The sequence below is a fragment of the Giraffa tippelskirchi genome, chromosome 13, assembly GCF_054371585.1.
Source record: "Giraffa tippelskirchi isolate mGirTip1 chromosome 13, T2T-mGirTip1v1.2.pri, whole genome shotgun sequence".
Classification (NCBI taxonomy): domain Eukaryota; kingdom Metazoa; phylum Chordata; class Mammalia; order Artiodactyla; family Giraffidae; genus Giraffa; species Giraffa tippelskirchi.
In genome coordinates, this window is record NC_137287.1 from 104066519 (window position 1) to 104094320 (window position 27802).

At 47.3% G+C, this 27802-nt stretch overlaps 2 protein-coding genes and 1 long non-coding RNA gene across 42 annotated transcripts in view; 1 reads left to right on the top strand and 2 right to left on the bottom strand.

Moving 5' to 3' along the window:
- The window catches only part of COMMD7 (COMM domain containing 7), a 73838-nt gene extending 69450 nt beyond the window's left edge, over positions 1-4388 (bottom strand). For all 5 annotated transcript variants that reach the window (XR_014073831.1, XM_081559672.1, XM_081559674.1 and 2 more), the window contains exon 1: positions 4239-4388. Coding sequence is in view for 4 of the 5 variants with exons in the window: in XM_081559672.1 (XP_081415798.1) it covers positions 4239-4322 (84 nt within the window). In the remaining variant the exon portion in view is untranslated. The remainder of the gene's footprint in view (positions 1-4238) is intronic.
- A 1037-nt stretch (positions 4389-5425) lies between these two features.
- On the bottom strand, positions 5426-16041 carry LOC145533085 (uncharacterized). Of its 3 annotated transcripts, none has more exons than XR_014073833.1 (5): positions 15686-16041; positions 14522-14707; positions 7621-7772; positions 6549-6603; positions 5426-5668 (listed from the first exon to the last, which is right to left on the bottom strand). It is a non-coding gene; the product is annotated as an uncharacterized LOC145533085 (long non-coding RNA). The 3 variants fall into 3 exon arrangements; XR_014073832.1 differs by having other exon boundaries at positions 5543-5668; positions 6549-6606; XR_014073834.1 differs by having other exon boundaries at positions 5543-5668; positions 6549-6793.
- Positions 15512-27802, top strand: part of DNMT3B (DNA methyltransferase 3 beta) — a 35198-nt gene continuing 22907 nt past the window's right edge. For 13 of the 34 annotated variants that reach the window (XR_014073828.1, XR_014073829.1, XR_014073830.1 and 10 more), the window contains exon 1: positions 16370-16478. Coding sequence is in view for 2 of the 34 variants with exons in the window: in XM_081559633.1 (XP_081415759.1) it covers positions 15534-15632 (99 nt within the window). In the remaining 32 variants the exon portion in view is untranslated. Of the gene's footprint in view, positions 15633-16369; positions 16775-17304; positions 17395-17814; positions 17857-18258; positions 18332-19148; positions 19289-21280; positions 21380-21525; positions 21914-26657; positions 26810-27191; positions 27261-27802 lie in introns of those variants that run through there. The other 21 variants (XM_081559641.1, XM_081559663.1, XM_081559658.1 and 18 more) reach the window with 14 other exon arrangements.

Consider the following 27802-nt stretch of genomic DNA (forward strand, 5'->3'; position numbering starts at 1 on the left):
TCTATAAGATATATTCTTAAAATGTGTTCTAGGTGAAAGGATATGTTGTAAAAAAAATTTTTTGGCTATGCCATGCCATAAGGCAGGTGAAATCTTAGTTCCCCCATCAGGGATCAAACCTGTGCCCACTGCAGTGGAAACATAGTCTTAACCACTGGACTGCTGGGGAAGTCCTATATACATTTTAAAAATTGAGGTATAGTTGATGTAAAATATTATATAAGTTTCAAGTATACAACACAGTAATTGCTAACTTTTAAAGGTCATATCCATTTATAGTTATAAAATATTGGCTATATTCTCTGTATTGTATATTATATCCTTATAATTATTGTTGTTGTTTAGTTACTAAGTCATGTCTGACTCTTTTGCAACACGATGGACTGTAGCCAGCCAGGCTGCTTTGTTCATGGGATTTCCCAGGCAAGAATATTGGATGTTTTCTTCTCCGTGGGATTCTCCTGACCCAGGGATCAAACCCGCATATTCTGGATTAGCAGGCGGATTCTTTACCACTGAGCCAAGAGGGAAGCCCATGCTTCTAAGGATGGCTTATTTTTTTACATAATAGTTTGTGCCTTTTAATCTTCTATCCCTATCTCCCTCCCTACTCCCCTCTCCCCACTGGTAAGCACTAGTTTATTCTCTACGATATGTGCATTTTAAATTCTGAGAAAATACTGCCAAATTGCCTTGTAGAGAAGTTGCATGGATTTACACTTCCACCAGCTAATGGTATCTTAGAAGTCTCTGCTTTCTCAAAACTCCATGGATATTCCACAGAAACATTCTAGCCTTGCTGGTCCAGGGTTTTTCTTTCTGCGGTATTTATGATATTGGGTATCAGTCTTGCACAAATGTTGACAGAGTAAAAACAAGAAGAGTCAAGACTAGCTTGAGAATGGGTCCTCAAACTGAGTTTTCCTCTATTCCTTTAATTTTTTTTTTTGCTACAGATCTGTGGAACTGTCACATCTTTGGCCAACCATGTTTCCTATGCCACTAGGCCCTTAAAAAAAATGGGGTGGTGGAGAGGGCCTCTAGCTGCTCTTTCATTTCCAGGCCTCAGCCTAACACTCAGGATGGAGCTCCTTGTGCAGCCTCATCCCTGCCTTTCCTCCCATGAGCAGCCTCAAGCTACCCTGGTCTGTAGGCTGTTATCAACCCCCATCCCTATCTCCAGTTTTCCAAACCCTCCTTATCCTTCAAAGCCCTGCCCAGATACCAGGACTCTCCCAACAAGGGACCTACCCAGATTCTTAACTTCTGAGGCTCCCTCTTGGGACCTCACCTGGGGGCACTTAGAATTTTCAATCTTGATAAGGAGTACAAACCTGTCTTAACAGAGGTTTCTCCTCTGGCTTCTTAGGGTCAGAGCACCTTAATTATTGTAAGTGCAGAGTTAAGTATCTGTTGAACAAATCTTCCCTAAACACCTTCCCCATTCTTTGCCTTTGTACCTGCATAGCTCTCTCTCCCTGGAATGCTTACCTGCTTGTGACTAGCCATGAAATAAAAATCTTAATGAATTCTCACCAGCTAAACATATGAAAAGATGCCCAAGATTATTCCAGATGAGAAATGCAAATCAGCAGAACAAGGAGATACCGTTTTTCACTTGTCAGATCTTCAAAATTAATAGTCTGATGGCACCAGGGTTGGAAAGTAACAGATGTGATAGCACAATGTTGAGAAGATAAACTGGGGCAAACTTTCTGGATTACAATTTGGCAACCCATGCCTAATTTTTCAAACGATCAAACCCTTTGACCTAGTAATTCCATTGCATGAAGCATACCCTTCAGAGATGTCCCCAAAAGTAAACCCAGACATAAACAAGGCAGTTTGTTGACAGCAACAAACAAAAATAAAAAACTGAAAGCAACTGAAGTGTCTATTAACAGGGGACTGGTTAAATTATGCTATATCTGTTTCAAGGACTATCACAAAATGCCTTTACTGTAAAAAAAAGAGTTTTTAAAGGATACCCATAAATGTGATGGCAGATGCAGATTTTTTTCTATAAAGATATATGAGGAACTATTAAAATGATGATTTCTGGAGACAAGAGAAATATTTTTATTTTAACTTTATATCTTTCAGTACTGTATGAATTTTCTAAATTTGTGCGCTGCTAGGTGAGAGACTGTCAACCATTTGTTTTCTTCTTTATATTTTTTCTGAATTTCCTCTGATAACCACGCTAAAAACAATTATTTTAATCCTACCTACTCTCAAGGCTCCATGTTACCTAGAATTGATCACAGCATCACAGAAAACCTGCAGATTCACATAGTAATGTACCGTGTCTCCATTTTCTGACCTGCCGGAGCAGATCACAACCTCCCCAGCACAACAGGCCTCATTCATTAAGACTTGGTAAACTTCACTGGGTTTAGCGGCTATTTGGTGCATAGTAGGCATTCAGATAAATACCTATCAAATAAGCAATAAATAGTGATGCTGCCATTAACACAATGATTCTTTTTCTCCTTGAGGCCTAGGTCTCAAGTAAAAGGCTAATAAAAGTAATAGCTAATAGAAATAGCTAATAGCTAATAGAGTAATAGCTAATAGAAATAACCAGAATAGCTGGCTAATGAAAGCCAGCTAATAGAGTGGCTACTCAGAGAAGTCTGATCATCCAAGAAAAGGAGGGAAAATGGCCCAAAGGACTTCAATAAGGGCTGCCTGCCCTTAAACTGGTCAAATTATTTCCCTAAACCATTTTTTCTTATCTGTAAAATAGGAATGGTAATAGTACCTGACTCCTAGGATAGTTGCAAGAACTCAGTGACTCAATACACATAAAAGCACTTAGAACTGTGCTATGCAGTACAATGGTCACTAACCACATTGAGCACTTGAAAAAGGCTAATCCAAAAAAAAAACCCTAATCCAATTTGAGATGTGCTTTAAGATACACACTAGAATCAAAAACCTTAGTACCAAAAAAAAGTGAAACATCTCATCGCTATTTTTTTATGTGGGTTACACATTGAAATGATAATACTTTGATATACTGGATTAAAGAAAACACATTAAATTCATTTCCTCTTTCTTTTTAGTTTTTAAATGTGGCTACTAGAAAATGTAAAAGTAGACCTGTGGCTTGTAGTGTATTTCTCTTGGACAAAACGGCTGTAGAACATGACTGCCATCACAGTTAGTGTTCCTTCATGAGAAAACACTAAGTTGTGAGGATGCTGAGATGACAGAGAGCGGCCCCACCTCCTAGGAAGTTACAATGTGGTGGGGGGGAATAGATGCACCTTTGCAGTGATCCTGAGACCTGTCATTTTAACTTGCTTAATTTGGCTGCCTTGGTGGTAGGAAAGGGACATCCCAAACAACACAGGAGCAGGAAGCCTTCAAGGTTGACCGGCTGGCACCTGCAGTCTGAAGAGTGAGAAAAAGCCTTTGACAGCTCCACTACCATCAAGGACCTGCCTTCCACTGTATAGGGTACATGGTTCTTTCCTTGGGGACTACAAGTGCTGTGGTGTGCTGTACTTAGTCGTGTCAGACTCTTTGCGAGCCCATGGACGGTAGGTAGACCCCGCCAGGCTCCTTTGTCCATGGGGATTCTCCAGGCAAGAATACTGGAGAGGGCTCCATGGACTACCAGTATCTCCCTTAACTAGGGGGTGGGGGTGGGGATGAGGAGAGGATGTCATCACCAGCCTGCCCACAGAGCCACTCTGGCTTAGCCATTACCTACACCCACATCCCATCCCCAGATGTGCCCCACTCCAGGCAGCTTCTGCCCCCTTGAGATATTAAGACCCTCCTCAGTCTCCCCCAAGATCCCCCTCCTCCCATCTTCCTACTAAACGTCTCAGTCCCTCACCAGACCCACCAAGTTCCACGGCTCCCCCAAACTCCATTGGCCTCCCAAAGCCCTGAGTGCGTTACTTTAAACTCCTTTCGACCACATCAAGGTTCCCCTCAGCCCCTCTTCGGGGATCCTGCAAACTCTCCTCGTCCCCAGGACCCCCGGAAGTCTCCCAGTACCATTTCTGAGCCGCCGAGGTTTCCCTGGGACGCTTCGGCTTGGCCTCAGGCCTCCCTTAATCGCCCGGCCCTCAAAACTGGCCTGAGACCCTAACTCCCCTCAGGCCCTCTCCGACCCCCCGCCGCCCCAACCAGGATCACCTCGCACAGCGGCCTGCCGCGGCCTAACCCGCCACCCCTCCCGGGGCACCGCCCCGGTACCGCGCCGCGGCCGCCCGCCCCACCTGCGCGCCCAGCTGGTTCAGCTGCTGCATGTCGCCGCCCACGGCCTCGGGCACGGGGTCCTGTGTGCAGTGCAGCCGGCCCATGGCGTCCGCCCGGCCCCGCAGGCCCCACGCTCCCGCGCCTCCCCCGACTTCCTCCTTCGCGCAGCCAGCCTGGCCACGCTTCCGCAGCCGCACTTTCGCCACCAGCCGCGGGAGCCGCCGCCGCCCTCCTCCCGGGCGGGTCCCCGGGAGCGCCCTGGCCGAGCCGCGCACTAGCGCGCGGACCCCGGGTGGGGCGGGGCAGGGGCGCCCTGGCGGAGCCCAGGATACCAGCGATCGCTGTGCCCAGGCCAGGACCCTGAGCAGCAAAGCGGTGAGACCCGGACTCCCAGCAGGGTCTCCCGCCGCCGCTGGATGACCCCTGGGCACTGCGCTTGCCCTCTTGGAACTTGCTTCACTCTCTGTGTAAACGATCGCGGGGGTGGTGCCTTAAATGAGCTAACCCTCCTAAAATACTCAGAAGCTAACCTAGCACACAGAAGGTCTTCGATCAATAGCTAGCTGCTATCATTATCATCGTTATGATGCCTTCATCCTTGTATCAGTGCATGCCTCCTCTTAGATGCCAGGCACTGGCGATAGAAAAGTGAACAGACAGGCCCAGTGTCCCAGAGAGAGCTTGGGTCAGAGCAGAGCAAAGCAATAAAATCTCAAACTTGGACTTGCACCAGCGTCATCTGGAGGGTTTGCTATAATGCCAATTGCTGGGACCCACCCCCAAAGGCTCTGCTTAGAAAAGCCTGGAATGGATCCTGAGAATTTTCCAACAACTTCCCAAAGACTGCACTTGGGGAAACTCTGGCGTGGAGGAAACTGACCCACAGAAGAGGAAGGTGGTCAGATTGGTGGAGGGGAGATTTGGGGGACAGTGACAATCACTGCAGCCCTTGAAACACTGTAACCCCCATGTTCTCTTCCCAAGGATCTCTTGAAGTCCCAGATATTACCTGATCCCCAGTGGACAGATGAGAAAACCAAGGGATGCTCCCTGGAATCTAGGACCTGACACCAAAGCCCAAAAGCATCCTCACCTGCCTCTTAGCCCAGACTTGAGAGTAGGGAGTGGGTGCCTAGAAACCTGGGTGGGGGAGTGTGGGGAAGACTGGCATTCCTCTACCCTTCCCAAAAAATCCCTTCTGGAAAGGTATGAACAAAACTCCTTCATGCATTCATTCAACAGATAATCCGAGTGAGTGCCACTCCTGGGGCACATGTCCTGACAGGTGCTGGGGCTCCACAGTGACAAAATCAGATGCGGTGCGTGGTCTAGAAGTCAGAGTATAATCTGGGAGATAGACACACACATGTGTGTGAAATTATTAACTGACGCCAAGAGGTACAAAGTGTTTTGAGAATGTATACAGGGCACCTGTCCAAGTCCGAAGTACCTGGAAGAGAATACACCTTCTAGTTACTGACAGACAGGGACAAAGCTCAGACCCCCTGACTCACCGTCCAGGAATTTTAATTTGAAAATAGTCTTAACCTATTAAAAACAATCTCTGTCAGGGCCTTATATTTATTCATATCTTTGAGTATTAAATCAACTTTGTTCAGGTATAATTTATATACAATGAAATGCTCCCATTTTAAGTATGTTTCTTTAAATTATTTTTAACTTAAAAAAAAAGAACCCTGCGGAAACCACTAGATTTCCTTCATTTCTGCTCTCACAGGGGCTGGTGCTGAGGCACTCAATAAATATTCGTGGAATTGAATGTGACAGAAAATAGATAAAGGGAAAGAAATTCACTTGAAATTGCAGCCCAATATCATAGGTGAGACAGTAACTGTATTGTTTTCCAGTCTTTTTCTACTTCACAGGTCACTGGGGCTTCTGTGATTTGTTTTGTTTTTACATATTTGGGGTTCTCCCACTTTGCCAAGCTATTTAATCTCTGGCACTCAGAGTGTGGTCCTTGCACCAGCAGCACGGACATTACCCAGAGCCAGAGCGTGGTGGAAATGCAGATTCCCAGGCTTACCCCAGACCTGCTGATCCAGCATTTTAAACTAAATCCCCAGGTGACTCATGATCACATTCAAGTTTGAGGTACAAATAATCACTGTTTTAAAATGCCCACCACATGCTGGGCTTTACTTTAAGCACCCAAAGACACACCTTGTATGATATTAATACTTTCAATTGTCTACGTCTTGTCCTTCATTTTATTTCTGTTTTAATGTTTATCACATTGTGTTTTTGCTGTCATTTACACATCTGTCTCCTCTGTTTACTAATTATGTTGTCTTGAGCAAATTACTAACCTTTCTGTGCTTCCATTTCTTTTTTCATTTGTACAAATGGAGACAATGGTAGAACCTACTAGAAAAGATGAAATGAGATAGTGCTTGTAAAACACTTAGCACAGCAACTGGCCCACAGAAAGTGCTCAGCAAATGCTTGTTAGGAATAGTATTCCAATTTTTAAATCTTATAAAAAGAACATGGCAATCAGCATCCTGGTACACAATTCATTTTTCACATCTGATTATTCCTTGAGGAGAAATTCCTAGAAGGTCAAGGGATATTATGTTCAGACGTTCAAGGTTCAAAATAGTGCTAGGATGGCAAACTTTCAAGTAAGGGACAGACTAGACAATGATTGAGAATACCCAGAAATGAGCATGTCAGCCTGAACAGAAATCTGGCAGCAGGCTCATTTCCCTGAAGAGGACCCTGCTTCCCTAACCCACATCTCTCAGTCCTGAGAATTCCAAGTCCTCTAAGAGAAACCTCAAAGTCCCACCCAACAGCATCTTGGTTTCAATTATAAATGCTACAAAAACATCATCATAAAATGTGGCATAATATTCTACTGAGAATATAATGATGCTCCTAACAAATTTCCATTGGTTGCCTGTTCAGGTCTTCACAATTTTTCAATTTTATTAAGAATTTGGCAGCTAACAAAGACAATAGATAAAAATTATCTTTCCACTGTTCTCCTTCACAACCCACTCTCAGACCGAAAGGAGTGGTGATTACAGTTAATGAGATAAGTTTGTAGCAGGAAATGCAGACCTGGGGCCAAGCCTCCTTCTAGAGAACCCCCGCCCCCAGCAGCTCCCATTTCAGCCTTAATGAGGGATCTTGCTCCCTCCATTCACTTTAAAATGTCCCCGCAGAGGGCAAAGGAGGCCCCCAACCCCCAACCCTGCAAGTGAAAGGGGTTCATTAAGAAGTCCTTTCTCAGGCTAGAGGATTCCTGCTGGGAATTTCACCAAGGGGCTAGGTTCTCCCCAGGAGAATGGTTGACACTTCAGGCTCTGATATGCCAAAAGGCATCTTTTTTAAAAAATTTAAACTTTATTTTGAGGTAATTGTAGATTTACTTACACTTGTAAGAAATCATAGAGAAAGACCACTGTAGTCTTTTTCAAGTTTCTCTCTGTGCACAGATCCCATCTTGCAAAGCTAGAGTGAAATCTCCCAAGCCGGATACTGATGTTGGCACAAAGATACAGAACATCTCCATCACCACAGGGATCCTGCATTTTAACAGAAGGAACAAACTCCAGATCCTCCTCCTACCAAAAACTAGGGGAAAAATGCTATGGATATTTTTATGTTCCCATTGGTGATTATCCTCATCATACTTTCAATATTATCTCCTTTATTATAAAAACATGTAACAAAAGCCACAAGATTACAGTTACCCTAGACTCTTCAAAACACCTATGTTATGAAAGTCATCAACCAATGAAGGTGAAGGAATTTTTCCATATTAAAAGACACTGAAAAAGACAAAGTGACTACACAAATGCAATGTAAGACCCTGGATGGAGGTAAACGATTGATATAAAAAATATTATTGGCACAACAATATGAATATACTTAACACTACTGAACTGTACACACAGAAATGGCTAAAGGAGTTTCCTGGTGGCCCAGTGGTTAGGACTCCAAGCTTTCACTGCCAAGGGCCTGGGGTCAGTCCCTGGCTGGGGAACTAAGATCCCACAAGCTGCATGGCACAGCCAAAAAATATTTTAAAAGAATGAAAGAAGATGGTAAACTTTATGTGATGTGCTCTTCTTTAAATCACAGTTTTTAAAAATGACATTATTGGGACAATTGATGAGATTTGAATACAACTTATAGATTGGATAGTAATATTGTATTAATGTTTAATTCCCTGAATTTGTTCTTTGTGTTTGATTTATGTAAGAGAATATCTTTTTTTTTTCTGAAGAAATACAAGCTGAATGTATTAAGGTAAAGAGAGAGAAAGTGACTGAAGAAAAGAAATGAGGACGGGATAGTGCAAATATGTCAAATGTTAACAGCTGGTGACTGGGTAAAGAATATACATGGATTCTTTGTATTATTCTTGCAACTGTTTTGTAAATTTCAGTTTATTTACAGAATATATTTTAAAGAAATTTTTCTCACATCCTGTCACATGATAAATTATTTTCTATTTTAACTAATATATCTTTGAGTACTCATTCTGGGAGACATGCCTGGCATTTATGCATTTTCTTCCTTAATCCTCTCGGTAACCCCACCAAGAGGTCTTAACTTAACCTTGGTCTTTTTTTTTTTTTTTGTAGAAGGGGGGATACACTTAGAGAAGAAAGGTACTAATCAAGGACACTTGCTGATTAAGGGTAGTACTGAGGTTGAAACCTCCCAAAGGTGTTCTCAGGATCCTTCTGGAATGGCCTAATAGACTTCTTTCTCCATATTTTTTTTTGAACCATGGACTCATATATACAGAGCTTGCTAGGTGGTGCAGTGGTAAAGAATCTGCCTGCCAAGCAAGAGATGTAGGTCTGATACTCTGGAGAAGAAAATAGCAACCCACTCCGGTATTCTGGCCTGGGAAATCCCATGGACAGAGGAGCCTGGTGGGCTATATAGTCCATGGGATCACAAAAGAGTCACAGCTTAGCGACTAAACACACACAGACACAGACACACACACACACAGAGTTTACAGCACTTAGCATCTTGCCTTTTCACTTAGCGGTATATCTTGCAGCTCCCTCCACATCAGCATTTACAGACTTGCTATTTCCTTTATAACAGCTGTATAGCCTGGATAAATCCTACCTGATTTAACCAGGCTCCTACTGATGGACACTTAGGGTTTATCCATGTTTGCACTATTACAAACTTACGAACAAAGCTAGAAGGGACATTCCTACATATAGAGATAGCTGCTCTCTAATGAATGGAATTGCTGGGTTGGTACCTTTTTTTTTTGGTCAGGCCACTTAGGGTCAGGCCACTCAATCCCTGTGACTAGGGCTTGAACCCGGGCCCTGGCAGTGAAAGGGCCAAGCCCTACTCATTGGACAACTAGGGAATTCTCACTGGGTCAGTAGCTTCCATTTGGGAAGGATTTGCCAAACGCCCAGGAAGATTTGAAGTCAGTTTTGTGAATACGTTTGTACATTCATGGGACACGTCTTTATTGAACACCTATTATGCAGCATGGTGCTGGATGCTGGGACAAAGTAGTGAGCTAGACAAAAATGCCCTGGTTGGGAGGCTATTAAGGGCAGAGGAAATGAAGAGCTTAAAATAGGAAGATTTAAAAAATAGAAAGATAGTAAACCAGGACCAGGTAGGAGGCAAATTCACTAACACATTGGGCAGTGGAGGCATTACTGATTAGTTTTTAAACGGGCTTTGAGCTTGCTGGAAGCCAGGGGTGCATGCGTGCATGCTAAGTTACTTGAGTTGTGTCTGTCTCTTTGCGACCCTGTGGACCAAGGAAGTCATGGGAGAAGAGTCATTCCACTTTTAGTTTATCCTTATGTATATAAACGAATGTAAACAATACTCTATTGTTAGACTCCCAGGACAGTTCCAGTTTTTTTACTTTTATATAGGATGTGGTGATGTATTAATACTTACTTGTCCGTTCAAAAATATTTCTCTAATAAATCTCAAGATTTTTCCTTGAGACAAATTTGAGAAGTGGAATTCCTGGGGTAAAGTTTAAACCTGTTTAAGATCCTTGGCATAAGCTCCAGTGGACATTTACACTGTCCCCTCCAGAAATTTGCTTCTTAAAGGGCTCTTTGGTACTTCCTAGTTTTGAGGGTGGGGGTGAAATGCCTCTACCTTTTCGGAATCTCACCGCTTATTTCAAATTCAAGGTGGGATTCACTTTGCCTGAGAAAATGAGGCCTTGGATCCCTATTGTCTGCTTTGTTTTTCTCCTCAGGATGATTATAAAGTGAATGCCTGGCTTGGGCCCCAATTTAGGACTGCAATGCAAATTGCTGCTGGGTGTTGTGAACACAACCTGGGTGTAACCTTGGAGGAGTCCCTGGGGAACTTTCTCTTCTAGACCATTTTGATTATCTGAAACCTGGAGGAGCCTACTGATTCTTTGAAGTAGCAGATACTCTTGTGTTTTTAACTTTTTATTTTATATTGGAGTATAGCCCATTAACAATGTTGTGTTAGTTTCAGGTGGACAGCTAAGGGACTCAGCCATACATATACACGTATCCATTCTCCCCAAAGGCAGCAGCTACTTATTGAGCACCTACTCTGTGCCAGGCCCTGTGCTAGGTGCCCCGGACATAGCAGTGAACAAGACAGGCTACTGCATTGCCTCGGTGCAGCTCCCAATCTGATGGAGGAGACATGCTGTATTTTTGAAGAGTCACTTTTTCTCTAAGAGTCACATTTATCCAAGAGTGACTTCCTGGATAAATGCCAGGAAGAGAGTAGGAACTTGTGGGCAGGTTCAGTGAGGATAGGGGTAGGGGAAGCCAGGCATGAGTAGACAAATGGAAGTTAAGCAGAGTCCTCGGGCCTTGAACATATGAATTAAACAACCCGATGGAAGTCCTGGGACCCTAAGCATGTCACCCAGTCTTTTCCCACTACTCCACAACTCATAGTCACTTTACAAAGCCCAGCCTGCAGGCAGGGTTATCGCCACCCTGTGTATATGGACTTCCTGCAGATTGGAGGGAGAGGGCCTGCCCAGAAGAGATAAGGGCAGGTCTGGACAAGGGGATTCCATCCCTTCTATGCTTATCCTGAAACAAAAGAGGAGGCCGAGTCCAGAGCCAGAGCAAACTCAAGAAGTAGAATCCTTCCTTTCCAGTCCCTCAACAACAACAACAATTGTTATTATTACTGCATATCAGATGGTGATGTTCCGTATCTTGATAGGGGATGGGTTACACAGGCATGTGTGCATGTGTGTGTGTATGAATGTTCAGCAAATGTACATCTGAGATTTGTGTGTATCAGTGTGTATAAAATTTACTTTGGAGACAAAGCAACTGTAAACAAAAATAAACTCCAGTTAGTGATATGCCAGTTGAAATGTTTAGAGGAAGTACACTGATGTCTGCAACTTATATTTTGAAATGCTTCTAAAAATAAGATGGATAAAAGTATAGATGTGTAAGCTGGGTGGTGGATATAAGTGAAAGTGAAAGTCGCTCAGTCATGTCCAACTCTTTGCGACCCCTGTGGACTATAGAGTCCAGGGAATTCTCCAGGCCAGAATACTGGAGTGGGTAGCCTTTCCCTTCTCCAGAGGATCTTCCCAACCCAAGGGTCGAACCCAGGTCTCCCACATTACAGGCAGATTCTTTACCAGCTGAGCCACAAGGGAAGCTCGATGGGTATAAGAGTGTTCGTCATAATTTCTTTCAACTTCATTGAATACTTGAACGTTTTCATAATAAAATGTTGGAACATTATAAAAACAATTAATAAATTGTTATATAGTCCGTCACCTGTGATAATTTAACAGTAATTCTTAAAACTAAAAATGTCTAGGAGCTCCCTGGTAACAGGTCAACCAGGGCAGAAGTCTGGGTGTTCCTGTTGAAAAGGGAAGGTGAGGAACCCACTTTGCAAATGAACGTGGCCTCTAATGACACTGCAGTTAAGACTGAGTACTTTACAATGGGATTCTTTCACATACATGGGCTCTGCGAATCCCCGCAGTCACTCCTGGAAGTAGGCATCACTATTATTATTATTATTATTATTCCAATTAGAAGGGGAAGAAGACTGAGGCTCAAACTCCTTAGCATAGCACACGAGGAGTGGGGGTGGGGGTGGGTCACAGCAAGTGGGGGTGGAGCAGGGAGTCCAGTCCTGAGCTGCCACCCACCAGCTGTGGCTCAGCCTAACTACCTCACTATGCGGAGTCTTGTCTGTAAGATGGAGCTCATCCTACTAGACTCTGCTTGTAAAGGTGAACTGGGCTGCCCTCAGCAGCTGGGAGCCTAAGGGACTGGGTTGTGTGACCCTGAGGGGCAGGGTGGATGTTCATCTCTGTACCAGCCAGGGGCCCAGTGTAGCACATACTCATCATTAATAACAAGGTAGTTTTTTAATTTAACAAGCACTTTTATGGTAGTTTACATGTTCAAAATGTGTCCCATGTATTAACCCACACAGATCTCCCAACAACCCTGTGAAGGAGTTACTATTACTACTTTCATTTTACAGGTGAAGAAATTGAGGCACACAGAGATGAAGTTACTTGCTCATAAAAATACTGACCACAGGGACTTCCTTGGTGGTCCAATGGCTAAGACTTGGAGCTCCCAATGCAGAGGGCCCGGGTTCCATCCTTGATCAGGGAACTAGATCCTGCATGCTGCAACTAAGACCTGGTGCAGCCAAATAATTAAATAAATAAAAATAATATTAAAAAAAACCCGACCATATACGGAGAGCCTACTGGGCATCAGGCACTTTCATGTGTTATTGAAAAGCTGCAGCTGCTCTAAGAGCTGAAAAGAGGATGGTATAATTCCACACATACAGAATATTTAATCTCAACACAGGCAAAAATCCATCATCGGTTGATTTATTAGCATGAGGGCATTAAGGGTGTAATGTATGTGTGTTTTTTTCTTTTTAACATTAATTTTTTTAGGAGGAGGCCTTTTTAAATTTGAGATAGTTCTTAATTTACAGACGACTTGTAAGACTAGCATAAGGAACTCAAGAATGTCTTTTTAACCAGATTTTCCATTTGTTTACATTTTTGCCCCATTTGCTGTCCATTCTCTCTCTGCCATATATACGCATATTATTGTTTCTGAACCATTTTATAGGCAAATTGGTGATAACATTGTGCCCGTTTATGCTTCAATACTTTCCTGTTTATTTCCTAAGAGTATTCTCTTCTCTATGTTATTTTGTTGTTGTTTATTTTTTTGACCATGCCTCTTGGCTTGCCGGATCTCAGTTCCAGGAGCAGGGATTGAACCCAGGCCAAGGCACTGGAAGTCTGGCTTCCTAACCACTGGAGCACCAGAGTACTCCCTCTTATCTATCTATCTATATATCTTTTTTATAACAAATGTACTTTAATCACAGAATTTTTGTTGTATCCTTAATAAATATCGATTGGCATCAGGATTATAATGATTGTGATTTGTCACAGTAAATTTTTAAGTAAACACTGTTGCACCAGCATGCAACCAGAGGAAAATCTGAAATCCTACTCAGGTGTGTTTTAAACATCTGAGTCAGAACATGGCTTAAATGGGGACATATCCACCATGGCTTGGCCCCTGTTACTTTTTCCCTCCTTACTCTCTGTGCCCTGGCCACATTGGCTTCCTGGCTGTCCCTCCCACATGCCAAGCTGGATCCTGAGCTGGGTCTTCCCCTGGCTACATCATTCCAGTCTCCATTTTATCTTCTTCCCAGATTTAGCCACCCTTCCCAACCATCAGGTAAGCTCTGAACCTTCCCTTCTGAATTCCTAGTCAGGTAGCTGCCACATAGCAGGTGCTTAGTCAAGTCAGGCTGCATGGCTGACTCACTTCACACAAGTCCTTCTATTCTCTGGGCCTCAGTCACCTAATCTGAAATGGGCACCCAATTCTCCCTGCTCTGATTTCTCGTGGAGTGGCTGAGAGGCTCAAAGGAGGTAGTGAATATGACCAATGAACTTTGCAGACTGTAAAGTTCTGTGCCACAGGGAAATGTGCCATTTTTGTTTCACTTCCTTTCCAAATGACAGGACAGAGACCACTTGTTTATTCAGACCTTGTCTGTTTTTCTTCCTGGAGTTAGGCACTTTGATGTTCCTAGAAATGTCTGCCATGTCCCCCTCAAACCCTACTTTTTGTCATCTTAACTATACCTTCCAGGCATTCCCGGTGGTATACAGACATCCTTTGCCGCATGGAGCTCTTAGAGCTTATGGATCAGAAAACAGAGACCCAGCAGCCCTTCCCACAGACCTACCAGCTTCATATATAATTTCTGTCCTCTGAAGACTTACCCCAGATGATGGGAACAAGCGACAGGCCCTCTTGAGAGATCTTCTTCTTGCACCAACTGACTGGAACCCAGTTTTGGATGCTTGCGCCAGAAGGTCAAGGATTTCCTGCCACTCATTTACATGAGGCTTGCCTGGTCACTGAGCCCATCTCACTTTCACACTTCCAACATCAAATAGCTCTTCGTACTACAGAGAGAATGAAATAAAGAGTGAAGGAGGGGACTATTCAGGTTGCTTGGTCAGAAAAAGTCTGTCCAGAAGGTGACATTTTGGGAGAAAACTGAATGGTACAGAGATCTGCACAAAGAACACCCAGAACCATGCTTGATACCTTTGAGGAACAGCAAAGATTAGAAGATTAGAGTGAAGTGAGGGAGGGGTGAGAATTTGAGATGCCTGGGAAAGCAGGCAGGAACCAGCTCACCTAGGGCCTCTGCAGGCCTCCGTGTCATCATTCATTCGCTCTCTCATTCATTCAACCCTCATTTGGCACCCACTGTGTGCTAAGACATACTGAGACACTGCCCTCACATACATAGACACACAGATACATAGTCTGATACACAGACACACGATGTGCTGTGCTCAGTCGCTCAGTCGTGTCCGACTCTTTGTGACTCCATGGACTGTAGTCCACCAGGTTCCTCTGTCCATGGGGATTCTCCAGGCAATACTAGAGTGGGTGGTCAGGCCCTCCTCTAGGGGATCTTCTCAACCCAGGGATCGAACTCAGGTCTTCTGCATTGCAGACTGACACAAAAATAAGCAGGTAAGGAAGTGTAGATGCCAGGAAGTGCTGTTTTCCAATAGCTCAACGCCCCTTTTGGAGACAGAAATGGCAACCCACTCCAGTACTCCTGCCTGGAGAATCCCTTCGACAGAGGAGCCTGGCGGGCTACAGTCCATGGGGTCACAAAGAGTCGGACACGACTGAGCGACTGACACACAATGTCCCTTAAAGGGCAGAGGCCATCAAGACCCGCTAGCAGAGTGGGGGCTTCTCCCTCAAGTAATGCAGACTGTACCCCAGAAGCCAGCCAGGAACCTGACTACCTTGGCTCCTCCGCTCTCCCGCCCCTCCGATCAAGATGGCCGACAAAGGGCCAGCAGGGTGGGAGGAAGGGAGAAAGGACTAGTCCGAGGGTCCAGAGCGGGCTGACTGACCCGCGGGGGCACCGCAGCGCCCAGGTGGCCTTGCGGCTGGGAGTTGGGGTAAAGGGGAGACCCGGCTGCTGTGTGACTCTGTTGGGGGGAGGCGGGCGGGGTTCTTCCTTCTCTGGGCCCCCGGCATCCAGACCAGCGCGTGTGTCCGGGGTCGGGGTGGGGGTCGGGGAAGAGGGGCCCCTGGAGGAGTCTCGAGAGTTGGGCGACGTCTGCGGGGTCCCCAAGACGGGCCTGTTATCCGGGTGGAGATTTAACCGACCAGTGTGTGTGGGGGGGGGCCGGGAGGCGGCGCCTGTGGAGGAGGGGCTGAGGGGAGGCTCCGGAGCGATTTCAAATTTCCCTCGTCCCCGCCCCCCGCCCCCCGCGCCCGAGGCCCGGCTCTGAGTGGCTGCGGCAGGGGCGCCCCCGGGCGGGGGCGGGGCGAGTGCCGGGCCGGGGTTACAAGGGGACTCGGCACCGCCCCCTCCCCACCCACTCCAGCTGCCGGGTCCTGCCCGCGCCGCTTCCTCGCTGCAGCCGCACCCCCTCCCTAGCCCGGCTGCCGCAGCCAGCGTGGACGCCCCGAGCGCCCCCCGACGGACGCCACCGGCTCACTGGCAGGCAGGCAGGCGAGCGTGCGGCCGCGCTCGGCCGGCAGCGCGAGGGTTAAGTGACCCAAGTAAACGTAGTTCGGCGATCGGCGCCGGAGATTCGCGAGCCGAGCGCCCTGCGCGGCCGCCCGCCGGCCTCCCGCCCGCCTGTCCGAACCCGCGGCTCGACCCGCGGAGCCGCGCCCGAGCCAGGCTCTCGGCAGGTGAGCGCCCCGTGGCCCCCGGGGAGGCTTGCCAGCCCCAGGGCTCCGTGGGTTGGTGGGGGAAGGGACCGTGGAGGGGTCCCGGCACCGCAGGGAGGGAATCCCGTTCCGGGACGTCCTGGGTAGGCGGCTCCCGTACGGCTGGAGACCGGGCATGGTTGGGGAGAAATCCCTGATCCTTCTGGGGGGAAATTTGCCAATGAGGATAAAACTGGCGGCGGGGAAAGCATGTGTCTTACAGGGATACGAGTGGAAGGGATACTTGCGGTGTTCCGGAGAACCAGAGGAGGAGAGAGGTTCGTCCCCAGGGAGGTCGCCGGGCGGCCTTCCCGGGGTCTAAAGCCGAGGGGAAGAGGTCTCCTACTGGAGAGAAGTGGAGTTAACGAAGCAGGCGTATTCTTACCTGGCCTCTGCTAGAGAGGGCGCCTAATTGGGGAGGGGGACGGAGCAGAAGAGAGTTCTGCCGAGGAGACTAGCGTCCGTCCTTTACGACTTGGACCTGGGGGTTCTGCCGAGGGACCTTTTTTTTTTTTTCTTTTTCCCTCCCGGGGCTAGGGGAGAGGTAGTGGATGAGCGCGGGAGAGCAGGTGGACCGGTATGTGCGCGCTTCCCAGGGGCGTGTGCCAGAGGGGCGGGCTCTCGGGGTCCTCCCTAAGGGACCTGTGGAGACCGAGGTGCGGTGGGATTGCGGGGATGCCCTAGGGAGAGGCTGCCGTCACGCTTGTGCACACCTAGCTGGGGAGGAGCCGGTCCGGGGCGGCGCCTCCCTGCCCGGCCACGCTGCCTGCCCTGGGGCCTCACTTTCCATTTTTCCCCCTGTTCCAAGAGTCAGGCTGCTCCCACTTCGCAAACTTGCAAACTGAGGCCTGAAAACCTGCAGCGCTACCTCGGTGCACAGTGAGATTGCCGCGGGTGGGTAGGTTTTGAGTCCCACTTCCAACAGAAGAAAGTGAAAGTTGGGAAAGAGCCGGCAGAGGTAGCAAGTTAGCAACAGAGTTACTCTTGGGCCGGGATTTTCCTGCTGGAGTCACTCACCTGTGGCAGGGAAGGGCTGCAGGAATTCTGGGCCCAGGCCAGGCTGTCCACACTGCCTCCTTCACTTAACTCCCAGGCTGAAAGAGGCTGCCTGGGCCCTAATACTTCCCCACGCCGAGCTGAGAAGCATATGCATTAAAGATAATTAAGGACAAGGTTACCATGTCTGACTTTCTGCCCCCTGATTTCTTGATGCTGTGAGTTTTGGCGAACTGGTGGCAGTTGTTTTAGGGAGCCAGATCCCTGCTGGGGCCCACATTTCCAGGATCCAGGACACTGACCTGCCTCTCCTCTTCACCAGGACTGCTGTGACTTGTTGCACCCCAGCCATTGGAATCCCCAGGTGCAGACTTGGTTTTTCCAGCTTTGAGATGATGCTACCTATTTTATAGGGCTGGCATACAGTAATCCCACAGTAAAGTCTTGCCACTCCTTCTCTATCATGTGGGATAAGTAGGCTGCTCCCTTTAAGGGGGATGCATAGATCTTTGGCATGTGTTTAAGTCTGCCCATGTAAATCCGTGGCCCTCTGTGCCTTATTACTTCTGAAATAGGAACAGTCATACTAATAACTTCAAGTTGGGTAAGAAGGAAACCAGTTTTACACAATTTAACCCTCTGTGTTCCTCAAATGATGTAATAATTCCTATCACATTAGAGTTGGGTTAGAACTCAATACTTTAGTGCTTGGTATAGCAGATGGTGAATGATATTGGATTAATTAACCATTAGCCCCTCTTTTTAGGGTGACCATTAATGAGAATTGGGGAGGATGCAGGCCAACTCTGCCATCCCCTCCTTTCGTCCCTCCCACCAAGGTACTCCTCTCAACTATGGAAGGTTTTCCAAATCATTGTCCTCGATTTGGGAATTGGTAGGAAAGGGTACCTTTGTTCCTTTTTGAAAGGAGCAGGTTTTTGTTTTATGAATTGGGGCCATTTTTACACCCCCATCCAAGTTTGGGACCTGCCTTGAGGGTGCAGAACTAAGGGAGAGCCTTTACTTTTCTCTGTTAGGGTGGAGAAGGCTGAGACAAAGGGGCTGGGGCTGGGGCTGGGGCTGGCTCCATCCTGCTCCTTACAGCCATAAGCTGTACTTCCAACCCCTGCAAAGTTTGCAGGGAGGGTAGGAGGGTATTTGGGAGCTGCAGGGGGCGGGGCGAAGGGGAGGAGCCAGGGAGGTGGGGCTGTGAGAGGCTGCTTCCCTTCCTTCCTTTCTCCCTGCCATGTGGGGCCTGCAACCCAGGGGGGGCCTGTCTTCCTTTCATACTACAGCCCCAAGCTCCTTGATGGAGGGTTTGGGTAAGTTCTTCCCACAGAAACTTCCCCAGGACTAACTCCTTTGTCTCAGACCAGCTCTCCTGCCTGCTGTCCTTCCTCCAGGCTCAGATACTTTTCCATTTCACCCGAGATGATCCTCGCTAAATCTGAAAGGCCGCTTGGTCTGACACCATGGCAAGTACCTCTATCCCAGCCCTCCAGAGGTACAGGCACACTCTTGGTGTTGAGTTTTAAAATCATGAATTTAGGGTGGTTTTTTTTTTTCAATTTCGTGGCAGATCAGGGCTGCAGGAGTACAGAATCCCTCATGTTGTCAGCACCCTCTTTGTAAAGTGATGGGCTCATGTTCTCACAGGGTCAAAAATTTGCTGCTGATGGAACTCGGAGAGATGCGGGTACTTCGGCAGCCTGCTGATTAGTGCTTTACAGAACTTTCACGTCTGCCATTATCCCAGGACAAGAGTGATCCTCCAAAATGGAACAAGCCAAGTCCAGGTGTTCAGATGTATCTGTCTGTGGCTAGAGGGAAGTGGCCTGGTAAATGCAGAGGGAGCCCACACATGGGGCCCCTGTGGTGATTACTACCTGTATGTAAAGTGAGTGAAGGTATACACATCCCCAGTAGAGTTGGTAGGAGGATGAAATGGAATCCAGCGGCCTTTTAGGCCTTAGGCCCTTTTCAGAATAAGTTAGGTGGGGGCCCCTAAGTATTGTAAAAAGTCTGGTATGTCGTAGGTCATGTTAGTCATAGGAATCAACATACTCAAGCGGCCTGGGCTGCTGAATCAAATCAGGATTTATATCCAATTTACTACACTTATAAGCTAGTGACCTGAGCCTCAGTTGCTCCATCTGTAAAATGGGGATGCATTGTTGGCCAGTTAAGGGGATGTTGAAGTCAGCTGAGATCCTATTAAAAAGTGCACATACTGAGGATTTAATAAATGTCACATTGTGTACTCAATACTGAGATGTTGGCTAGTGGTCATTATTTACTTGCTGAGAGAAACAGTCCTAGTTAGCATTCCTGAGGAAATAAGCAAAAAGCAAGGAGGATCTGTTTTGTGTAGAGAATTAGAATATTTCACCAAAAGGATTTTCATTGTGTTTGATACAAATGAAAATCAAATTTACCATCTTCAGATGCCAAGAAAAAGCAGATCATGGCCTGTAATCTCACAGCCCCAAGGTAATCCATGTTTCACTTTCATCTGGGGCCCTCTCAGTTTCTTCCAGAAGTGGAGGAAGTGTAGAGAGGAGCAGCAGTCCATCCTAAGCAAAAAGACAAGAACCCAGGGAAAGTACAGCATGGTGAGGCAAGGCCCTCCATTGGCGAGGTTCCCCAGTGCACTGGTTTTCTTTGGGGCTAGCTCCCCAAGTGGATGGGAGGACCTTTTAGAGAACCATTGACCTCTGCTTTTTTCCCAGCTCAGCCTGATCAAGTTTTTCTAAATAGCTTCACCTGCAGAGGTTTTTCTTTTGTTTTAGAGTAATTTTTTCTCCATATATATATTTAAAAAAATTTTTGGTTGTTCTGGGTCCTTGCTGTGTGGGCGTTTCTCTATTGTCAGCGGTGTCTCTTCTCTAGCTGGTGGTATGTGGGCTTCTCATTACAGTGGCTTCTCCCGGTGGAGCATGGGCTCTAGAGTGCGGACTTCAGTAGTAGTAGGGCTTCTGACTCAAGCAGACTCAATAGTTGGGGCACAATGGGCTTAGTTGCCCTGTGGGATCTTCCCAGACCAGGGATTGAACCTGTGTCTCCTGCATTGTTTTGTTGGCAGGCAGATTCTTTACCACTGAGCCACCAGGGAAGCCCCACAGAGGTTTTTCCATTCAAAGGATGCAGTCTCTGGACTCTGCCCCAGGCAACCTGTTGCCTGTTGTGTTGTCCTCCCTGCCCTGCTCCACCACCTTTCAGTTTTTCGACATAGGGATCATACTTAGACTTTCCAGAAAATGGCCTTTGATAGTCTATGAAATTTGTGGGTAGAGCATTAGTCATTGCGAAATTATGAGCAGGAAATTAGAAATGCATTGTTAAGAATTGATGAGTGGGAGAGGTCGTGGGGAAATGTTCTCAACCAATTAATTTCCTTTCGGGGACAGATGATGCTGACCAGGTGTGTATGAGGAGATGGTACAGGAGGAGAAGAGCTCAGTGTCACTGTGGGCTCCTATCCTAAAGTTGAGGGAATAAATTTCCTTGAGCCATTACACCCCTTGTTTTTTCTACTCTGTACAACTCAGTCATCAGATGTGGCACCTCCTGGCCTGGTGGCATTTTGGCCATTTGTCCTTAGTTCTGCTTTCTGGTGTCCTCAGCTTTTGTATTTTGAAGGGTTCCTGTCCTAAGAATTTCATTTGTAATGGTGTCTTCGTCTTGTTTTGGGGCATATCCTTTATCCCCTTGTCTTAATTTTAGTGTGTAGAGTTCCATCCAAAATTTCTGAGTGTCTTTTTTTACTGTTTTTGTTTTTCATATTTTAGCTTTGAACCATATCTCCGTATTGCAAAGGATTTAAAACTGGAGGCTTTCTGTGTGGGACATGGACTGGAACTTGTCTCTGAGTCTCCCAAAATCTGAAGGTAGCTCTCTGATAGTGGTATGTTTTATTCCCCATTTCCTGGAGCAGAGAGAGGGATCGTCCAGTGCCCTGCCCAGTGGTACAGGTCTGACAGCTGGAAAAGGGACTGGGGAGTTCTCAGTCTGACGTTAATCTCTCCCCTGTCAGGTCTCTTGTGTTGCAGCCTGGGTGGAGAAGTCCTGGCCTACCTATTTTCCATCCTTTCCTGCACTTCCACCTTCTGAGGCTAATAGGGCTTCCTAAGCAGCATTCATTTCCAGTTGCATTTGCTTCCGGTTGCAAATGGGCCTACTGAGGCCAGAACCAGGGCCTTCCACTGCCCTTCAGCTCCTGGAGAAGGGATGGTGCCTTCCTGGTGGATGTTCTCAGCGGCCAGCATGGTGCTGGGGCACTTGGCATCCTGGCTACTTGAATGTATGCTGGGTGACACCCAAAGCAGGCCCTGGACGAGCCTGGGTGTCCTGTAACTGAAGCACTGGAACTGGAGGAGATGCTGCATGTGAGCGGAAGGAAACCTCACCTGGGACACAGGGAGGTGTGCAGTGTTAGGCGAGATGCCTGATGGGCATGTGCCGTCCTCAGGGATTTTCTAGGTTACCAGGGAGGCAGCGTGTACCTGGACAATAGAATTTGGACAGTTCCTGAGCAAATGTACATAGAGGTGTGGGTGAAATTGAGAAAATCAATGAAACTTGAAGGTTGGCAGGCTTGTCCAAGCAAATATGAGCACTTATTGTAAAGGTATCATGATTAAAAGAGGTGGCAAGGACTAAAAACCAAAAAGAGAAGTGAAACCAGAAACATCCCATGTATATGGAGGAACTGTATAGAAGAGGTGGAGTTGGGTCATACTAGTCATTGTATGTCTGACTTTCCTTATAGAGAAGATTGAGAGTTCTACCCTATACCGTTCAAAAAACTTCAGATTGACTAAACTTAAATGGTCGTTTTCAACAGGGACATTTTAAAGTTGACGTTTTGATTGTAAAAGTCACATGGGGATATGGTTGTTCTTCCACAAGCTACCTTCCTGAGAAGTTAAAGAAAAAATGCTGGAGGAACATGGCTTAATATACACAGTAACCTATTAAACAAATGCGATTGGATTGTTAGGTGGACTTTTTCACTTTACATGGTTTCATCTAGCAACAGTTGCCCTATGCTTTGCTTCTCAGTGGTCTCCCCAGTGTGGCTGCATGTAATTTAGTCAGTCTCCCATTGATCATTTGTTGGTAGCTTTTACTTAGACAATGAAGGCAGTGCCAGTCTTGCCCACAGGTTATTGGATAGAGCTTTGCGCTGAGTGGATTCCTAGCAGTAGAATTCCTGTATGACAGGATATGGACACTTGGCACTTGAGGTCATACTGTCAGACTGCTGTCTTCAGTACTGAATCAATATCCCCACAGCATGGGTAGATAGATGGGTGAGGTTTTAGGCAATGGTAGTAGCAACAGGTGCAGGCTGCTGCGAGGGGCAGAGCTGAAGGAGTGACTTTGAGAATACTGGTCTCCTTTCTTCCATCCCTGCTGGGAAGAGGGCAGAGAACACTTTGGCTGGATTTTTGCCTAGGGGAACAAGGCCACAGGAGTGGGTATAGCAGCTCCCAAATCCTCAGCTTAGGACGCCCCACGTGACATTCTGGGTGACCCATGGCTTCCCTCTCTCCATCTGCATGACCTTCCTAGGGCTTCTCAAATAACTTGTAGGTGGAAGGGACTGGTTGCTTGCAGTTTGTTTGCATAGGGTAAAAAGTTTGACTCCACACTCCAGTTGAAGCTCTCATTTCAGATCTTTCTGTAAGTTCCTAGGTTTTCCTATAAATTATCTAGAAGGTAATGGTATATAATTTTATTACAGTCTATTGACAAATATCCAGATGTCCCGATCTTTCTCTATTATTGTGCTATTAATGACCAATGTTGCAAGGAACATCCTCACAGCCAGCTTTTCTCATACTTGCCCAGACTGACTACTGGAGGCAGTCCTTATGATGATTCTGATAAATATGCCCAGGCCCAACTATTACCGTACAATGACAGTGGTGCATGTAGCCATGACCCAGAGGCACTGAAAAATTCTCCAAACTTGAGTCATCATGGATGAAAGGATGCATCCCTTTGTGAGCCTAAGCTGGGAAATCTGACACGAGACTGCATACTCTCCAGGTTTTAAAGTTTTGCCATCTGCTTTGGGATCTGTAGCACCAACCACCTAGGGTATTAGATGAGGTCACTTCATTGCCTAGGCTGTATGATGGAGGCTTGAGAAGGACACTGGGGACATTTTCTTCCTGCTTCCCTGTGAACCTGATCTTTTATGGCATTTCCTGGAGATTCCTGATCAGGCACAGGGAACTGGGACCCTGTGCTCTGTCCCCAGCCAGGGGCACAGCTGTTTCTGTCCTCCTTGACTTTGTCTGTACAGTCCCCACTGCCTCCCTTCTCTTTACTCAACCTGGGTGAGCTGTCCCTGCCCGGTGTGCTTACTGCATTGTTTTATGATGTCTTTAAGTCCTCCTGGACTAAGGCCTCAGTCTCCATCACTCAGTCACTCTGGGAACCTCATCAAGGAAACTGCTTATCTATTTCCTCTGAGCTTGTTTCCCCATCTACAGAATGGGGATCATAAGAGTAACTAACTCTTCTGTGGTACATGCTGAGTGCTCTCTCTCAGCCATTTTGGGAAACAGCTAAGAAATACTTGAGCAGTTCAAGGGGAGGAGTCAGGAGTCGATTCCCCTCCCACAGGCCAAGGAGGAAATTTTTAAATAGAGGAGGTAGGAATGTCTTTCACCCTCTCTCTCTTTTTTGCTTCACAAATCTCTAAACCCTGGGTGGACAGAGTGGGGCAGGGATGCCCAAGATCCTCCCCCGCCGACCTTGCCATCAAGCCCACTATCACCCCCTTCCTGCACTGTAAGTTTAATTAATGCAATTAACATTTTCAGGGTGCCAGGAAATAGTTCTACTGCTGGTACCAGCCTGGAGGAAATGAATGACATCACTTCTCAGGTTTATAGCTGGGTTGCGGGGAGTCCCTGGGCCTCCTCCTCCCTGAGTCTAATTGGGGGTGCCACCCACCCTTCTGTCTGCCACATTGCATTTGGACACGTCTGACCTGGTTCAGTCAGGACACAAGCATCCTGCACTAATGAGGCAGGGTCTTGCAGGGGGAACCTTGCCTGTGAGCCCACCCGGCACCGCTGACCACCCCAAAGTCACATGCTGGATCCCAGCCTCTGGGAAAGGGTCAGAGTTCACCTGCGTCATGAGGTTGGACCACCACCTCCTGCGAAGGTGAACACTCAGCTGGTGTAAGTCCCTCAGCCATACAGCTCCCGAAGCTCCTGGAACGGATGGTGCATTGTTCATAACTCGTCTCCGGCACAACAGTTCCAGGCACGTGCCCTGGACTGCCTGGGCATGAGTTTGGCACTGCCACTTTGCTGGGTGACTTAATTCATCTGAGCCTGTTGAGAGCAGGTTGATGAGAGGACTTGCCTCAGGTTGGGGTGGGGGTTAAGAGGTGTCAGTTCTGCCTTTAGCAGACAGAAGGGGCCTGGGAAGTGCTAACAGCCAAGTGGCAAGTGTCCTGGAGCTGGTATGTCAGCCCCTCTGGGAAAGTCCCTAGAGAAGATGCTACCTCTCAGGGTTGGGATCCCTCTAGATAAAGGAACTGGCTTGTGTTGGGGGCCACATTATCTGGGAAATGCCAGTTGTGACTCACTAGAAGCCCAACAACTTCATGAGGGAGATGTGTTATCTACCATTACAAACCAATCCCTGGTGCTAATATCTTCCTGTTGCCAAAAGCACGTAGTTAAAATTCACGCCTTCTTGTTTAAGTTCCCTGGGAGCATTCTTTTGAGTGAGTACGTATTATGTTGCCTAACCTCAGTTTGCTCATCTGTTCTACAGGGATAACATTAATGATATGTAAGGATTAAGTGAATTCATATAGGTAAAGCACAAAAGGGTGCCTGGCATATGGTAGTTAATACTGAGAAAAGTGATCAAGATTAGTGGATCTTCAAGAGGGCCAGATGATTACTTTTGGAAGCCTTTGAGAAAAGCCTTCCTTGTTTTGAGCTGTGGTTTCTGAAATCTGAATATGTGGTAGGGCTTGCAGGTTGAGGGCCTAACAGCACATGCCTGCAGCTGTTTGGGTCACATGTATAATGTGGAGGAGATATATAATGTGTGTAAAATGTCGAGGAACTGAGCTGGGCATCTTTAAATCTTGCCAGTTCTGGAGTCTGTGTGTGTGTGTGTGTGTGTTGTAACTAGTGAAGTGAAAGTTGCACAGCCATGTCTGACTCTTTGCGACCCATGGATTTCTACAGTCCGTGGAATTCTCCAGGCCAGAATATACTGGAGTGGGTAGTTGGCTCCCTACTCCAGCAGATCTTCCCAACCCAGGGATTGAACCCAGGTCTCCCGCATTGCAGGTGGATTCTTGACCAGCTGAGCCACCAGGGAAGCCCAAGAATACTGGAGTGGGTAGCGTAGCCCTTCTCCAGCTGATCTTCCCGACCCAGGAATCTAATGTCATTGCAAATTCTGGGGGGTGAAAACCACAGGGAAGGAACTTTTAATGAAACATTGAATGATGCCACTGGAAGTAAGAATATTTTACCTACCTAGCTTACCACAGGGCACCCAGGTAGTTGGTTATACAGCAGGTTGGTTTCCTTGCCTGAATCTTCCTCCAGTCCCTGTAGGTTTGGTTCTAGGGACAGAATATTTCCTGACTGTTGAGATCTGGCTTTGGGAAGGAGCTCTGCTCACCTGTCCATCCCTCCAGCAGTCTGGCAGACAAGTTGGCACTGCTGAGGCCCCAGGGAAGCCTGAGGTGGTTAGTCATAGTTAATCATTGTCTGCCCTGGGCTGCAGGCTCAAATGGGTCTGTCTAGGAGGGAGATTCCTGTTGACCCAGGTGGGGACTGTCTGAGGGAACTCTGAGCCCCGCATGAGAGGGAAGCCTTGTCCCTTGATTTCAGCCTCTGACCTGCTACCTGCTCCTGACTGAACACCTTTCCTCAGTCTGCCCCTCTCCCCTCCCCAGAGCTCCCTGTGGAACCTCCTGGTGTCTTGCACCCTATGGCCAAGTCTCCCACCCTCTGCCAGGCCATCAAGGTTACTTAGTTCACTGGTTTGGCCTGAGGCAAAACACTGGAAATTAATGATTACTCTGAACCACACTCCAACTGTTTTCCTGAGATACTGGCCACTTGGACTCACAGGAACTGGCCATGGGGTCAGACAACCTGTTCTTCCGGGTCAGGGCTTGAGCGTAAAAGGGCTAGAGAAGCAGCTAATCAGGCTGGGTCAGGCATTCCTCCTTTTCCCTGGGGCTGGTGAGATTCCTTAATATGTATTGAGAGAAAATACACCAGGACCTGTGAACCTGCACACTCGGGACCGCATGGGTTAGTTAAATGCTCTGTATCAGTGTATGCATTTGTGACCCAGGCAGTATTTTTTTCTCCCCCTTTTCATCCATCTGCTCAGAATCCAGCTTGCAGAATCATGGTCAAACCCCAAGCTCCACAGTGAAAGAACTAACCACTGGACTGCCAGGGAATTCCAAGGCAGTGCTTCTTTAACCTGCATATTGATTACCCAGGGATCCTGTGAAAATGTTGATCCTGATTTAGTAGGTGCCTGAGAATTCTGCAGGATGATTCCGTGGTCCCTCCGCCTTGTGGGACCATCCTGCGGGATGGACTGGTGCCCAGGGTGGAATTGAGAATCCATTGCATATCCGCCGGGGGGCGCTGCGAGGTTCATCAGTGAGCCCCACAGCGCCCCCTGGTGGGTGTGCTGGCAGCATCCCCACTGCAGCTCACAACCCTGTAGCCTAGATGACACTTCTAGAAGGTACCCTGGGAGGCTTGCTTGGGTCATTGGGTACTATGTGGTGAGTCTGTCTCCATGATGGGGAATACCAGGCCAGGAGTGCTCGGCGCCCAGAGGCAGCTGTTTGCTGGGGAAACTTCACAAGCAGGGTTCCAGGACCAGGAGGCTGTGGCACTAAATGCTTCACCTCCATTTGGGGCTTCACCCTTCCTCTCCCATGTGAGGTTTTTATTTTCGATGTTGAAGACTGACCAGGTCTGTGGGTCAGCTTTCCTGTTCTATAAAATGGGCCCACAGTCACATTAAGAGGACTAAATGAGAGCAAGGCCAACGTGTTGCAGGCAGTAGGGCCAGGTCAAAGGTCGCACAGCCCTCCAATGCATGCCTGAAGACCTGGCTGGAGCTGGTCTTAGCTTGGTAGCCTAGTGATGATGCACTTACCAGGGTGAGCAGTAGTGGGGAGGCAAAGGCCCGGGGGCGGGGGGGGGGCTGTGAGGTTGGAGCAGATGGGGAACATGTCCCTGGTTAACCCGTCCCAGTCCTTGCCCCTGTGTCTCCTCCAT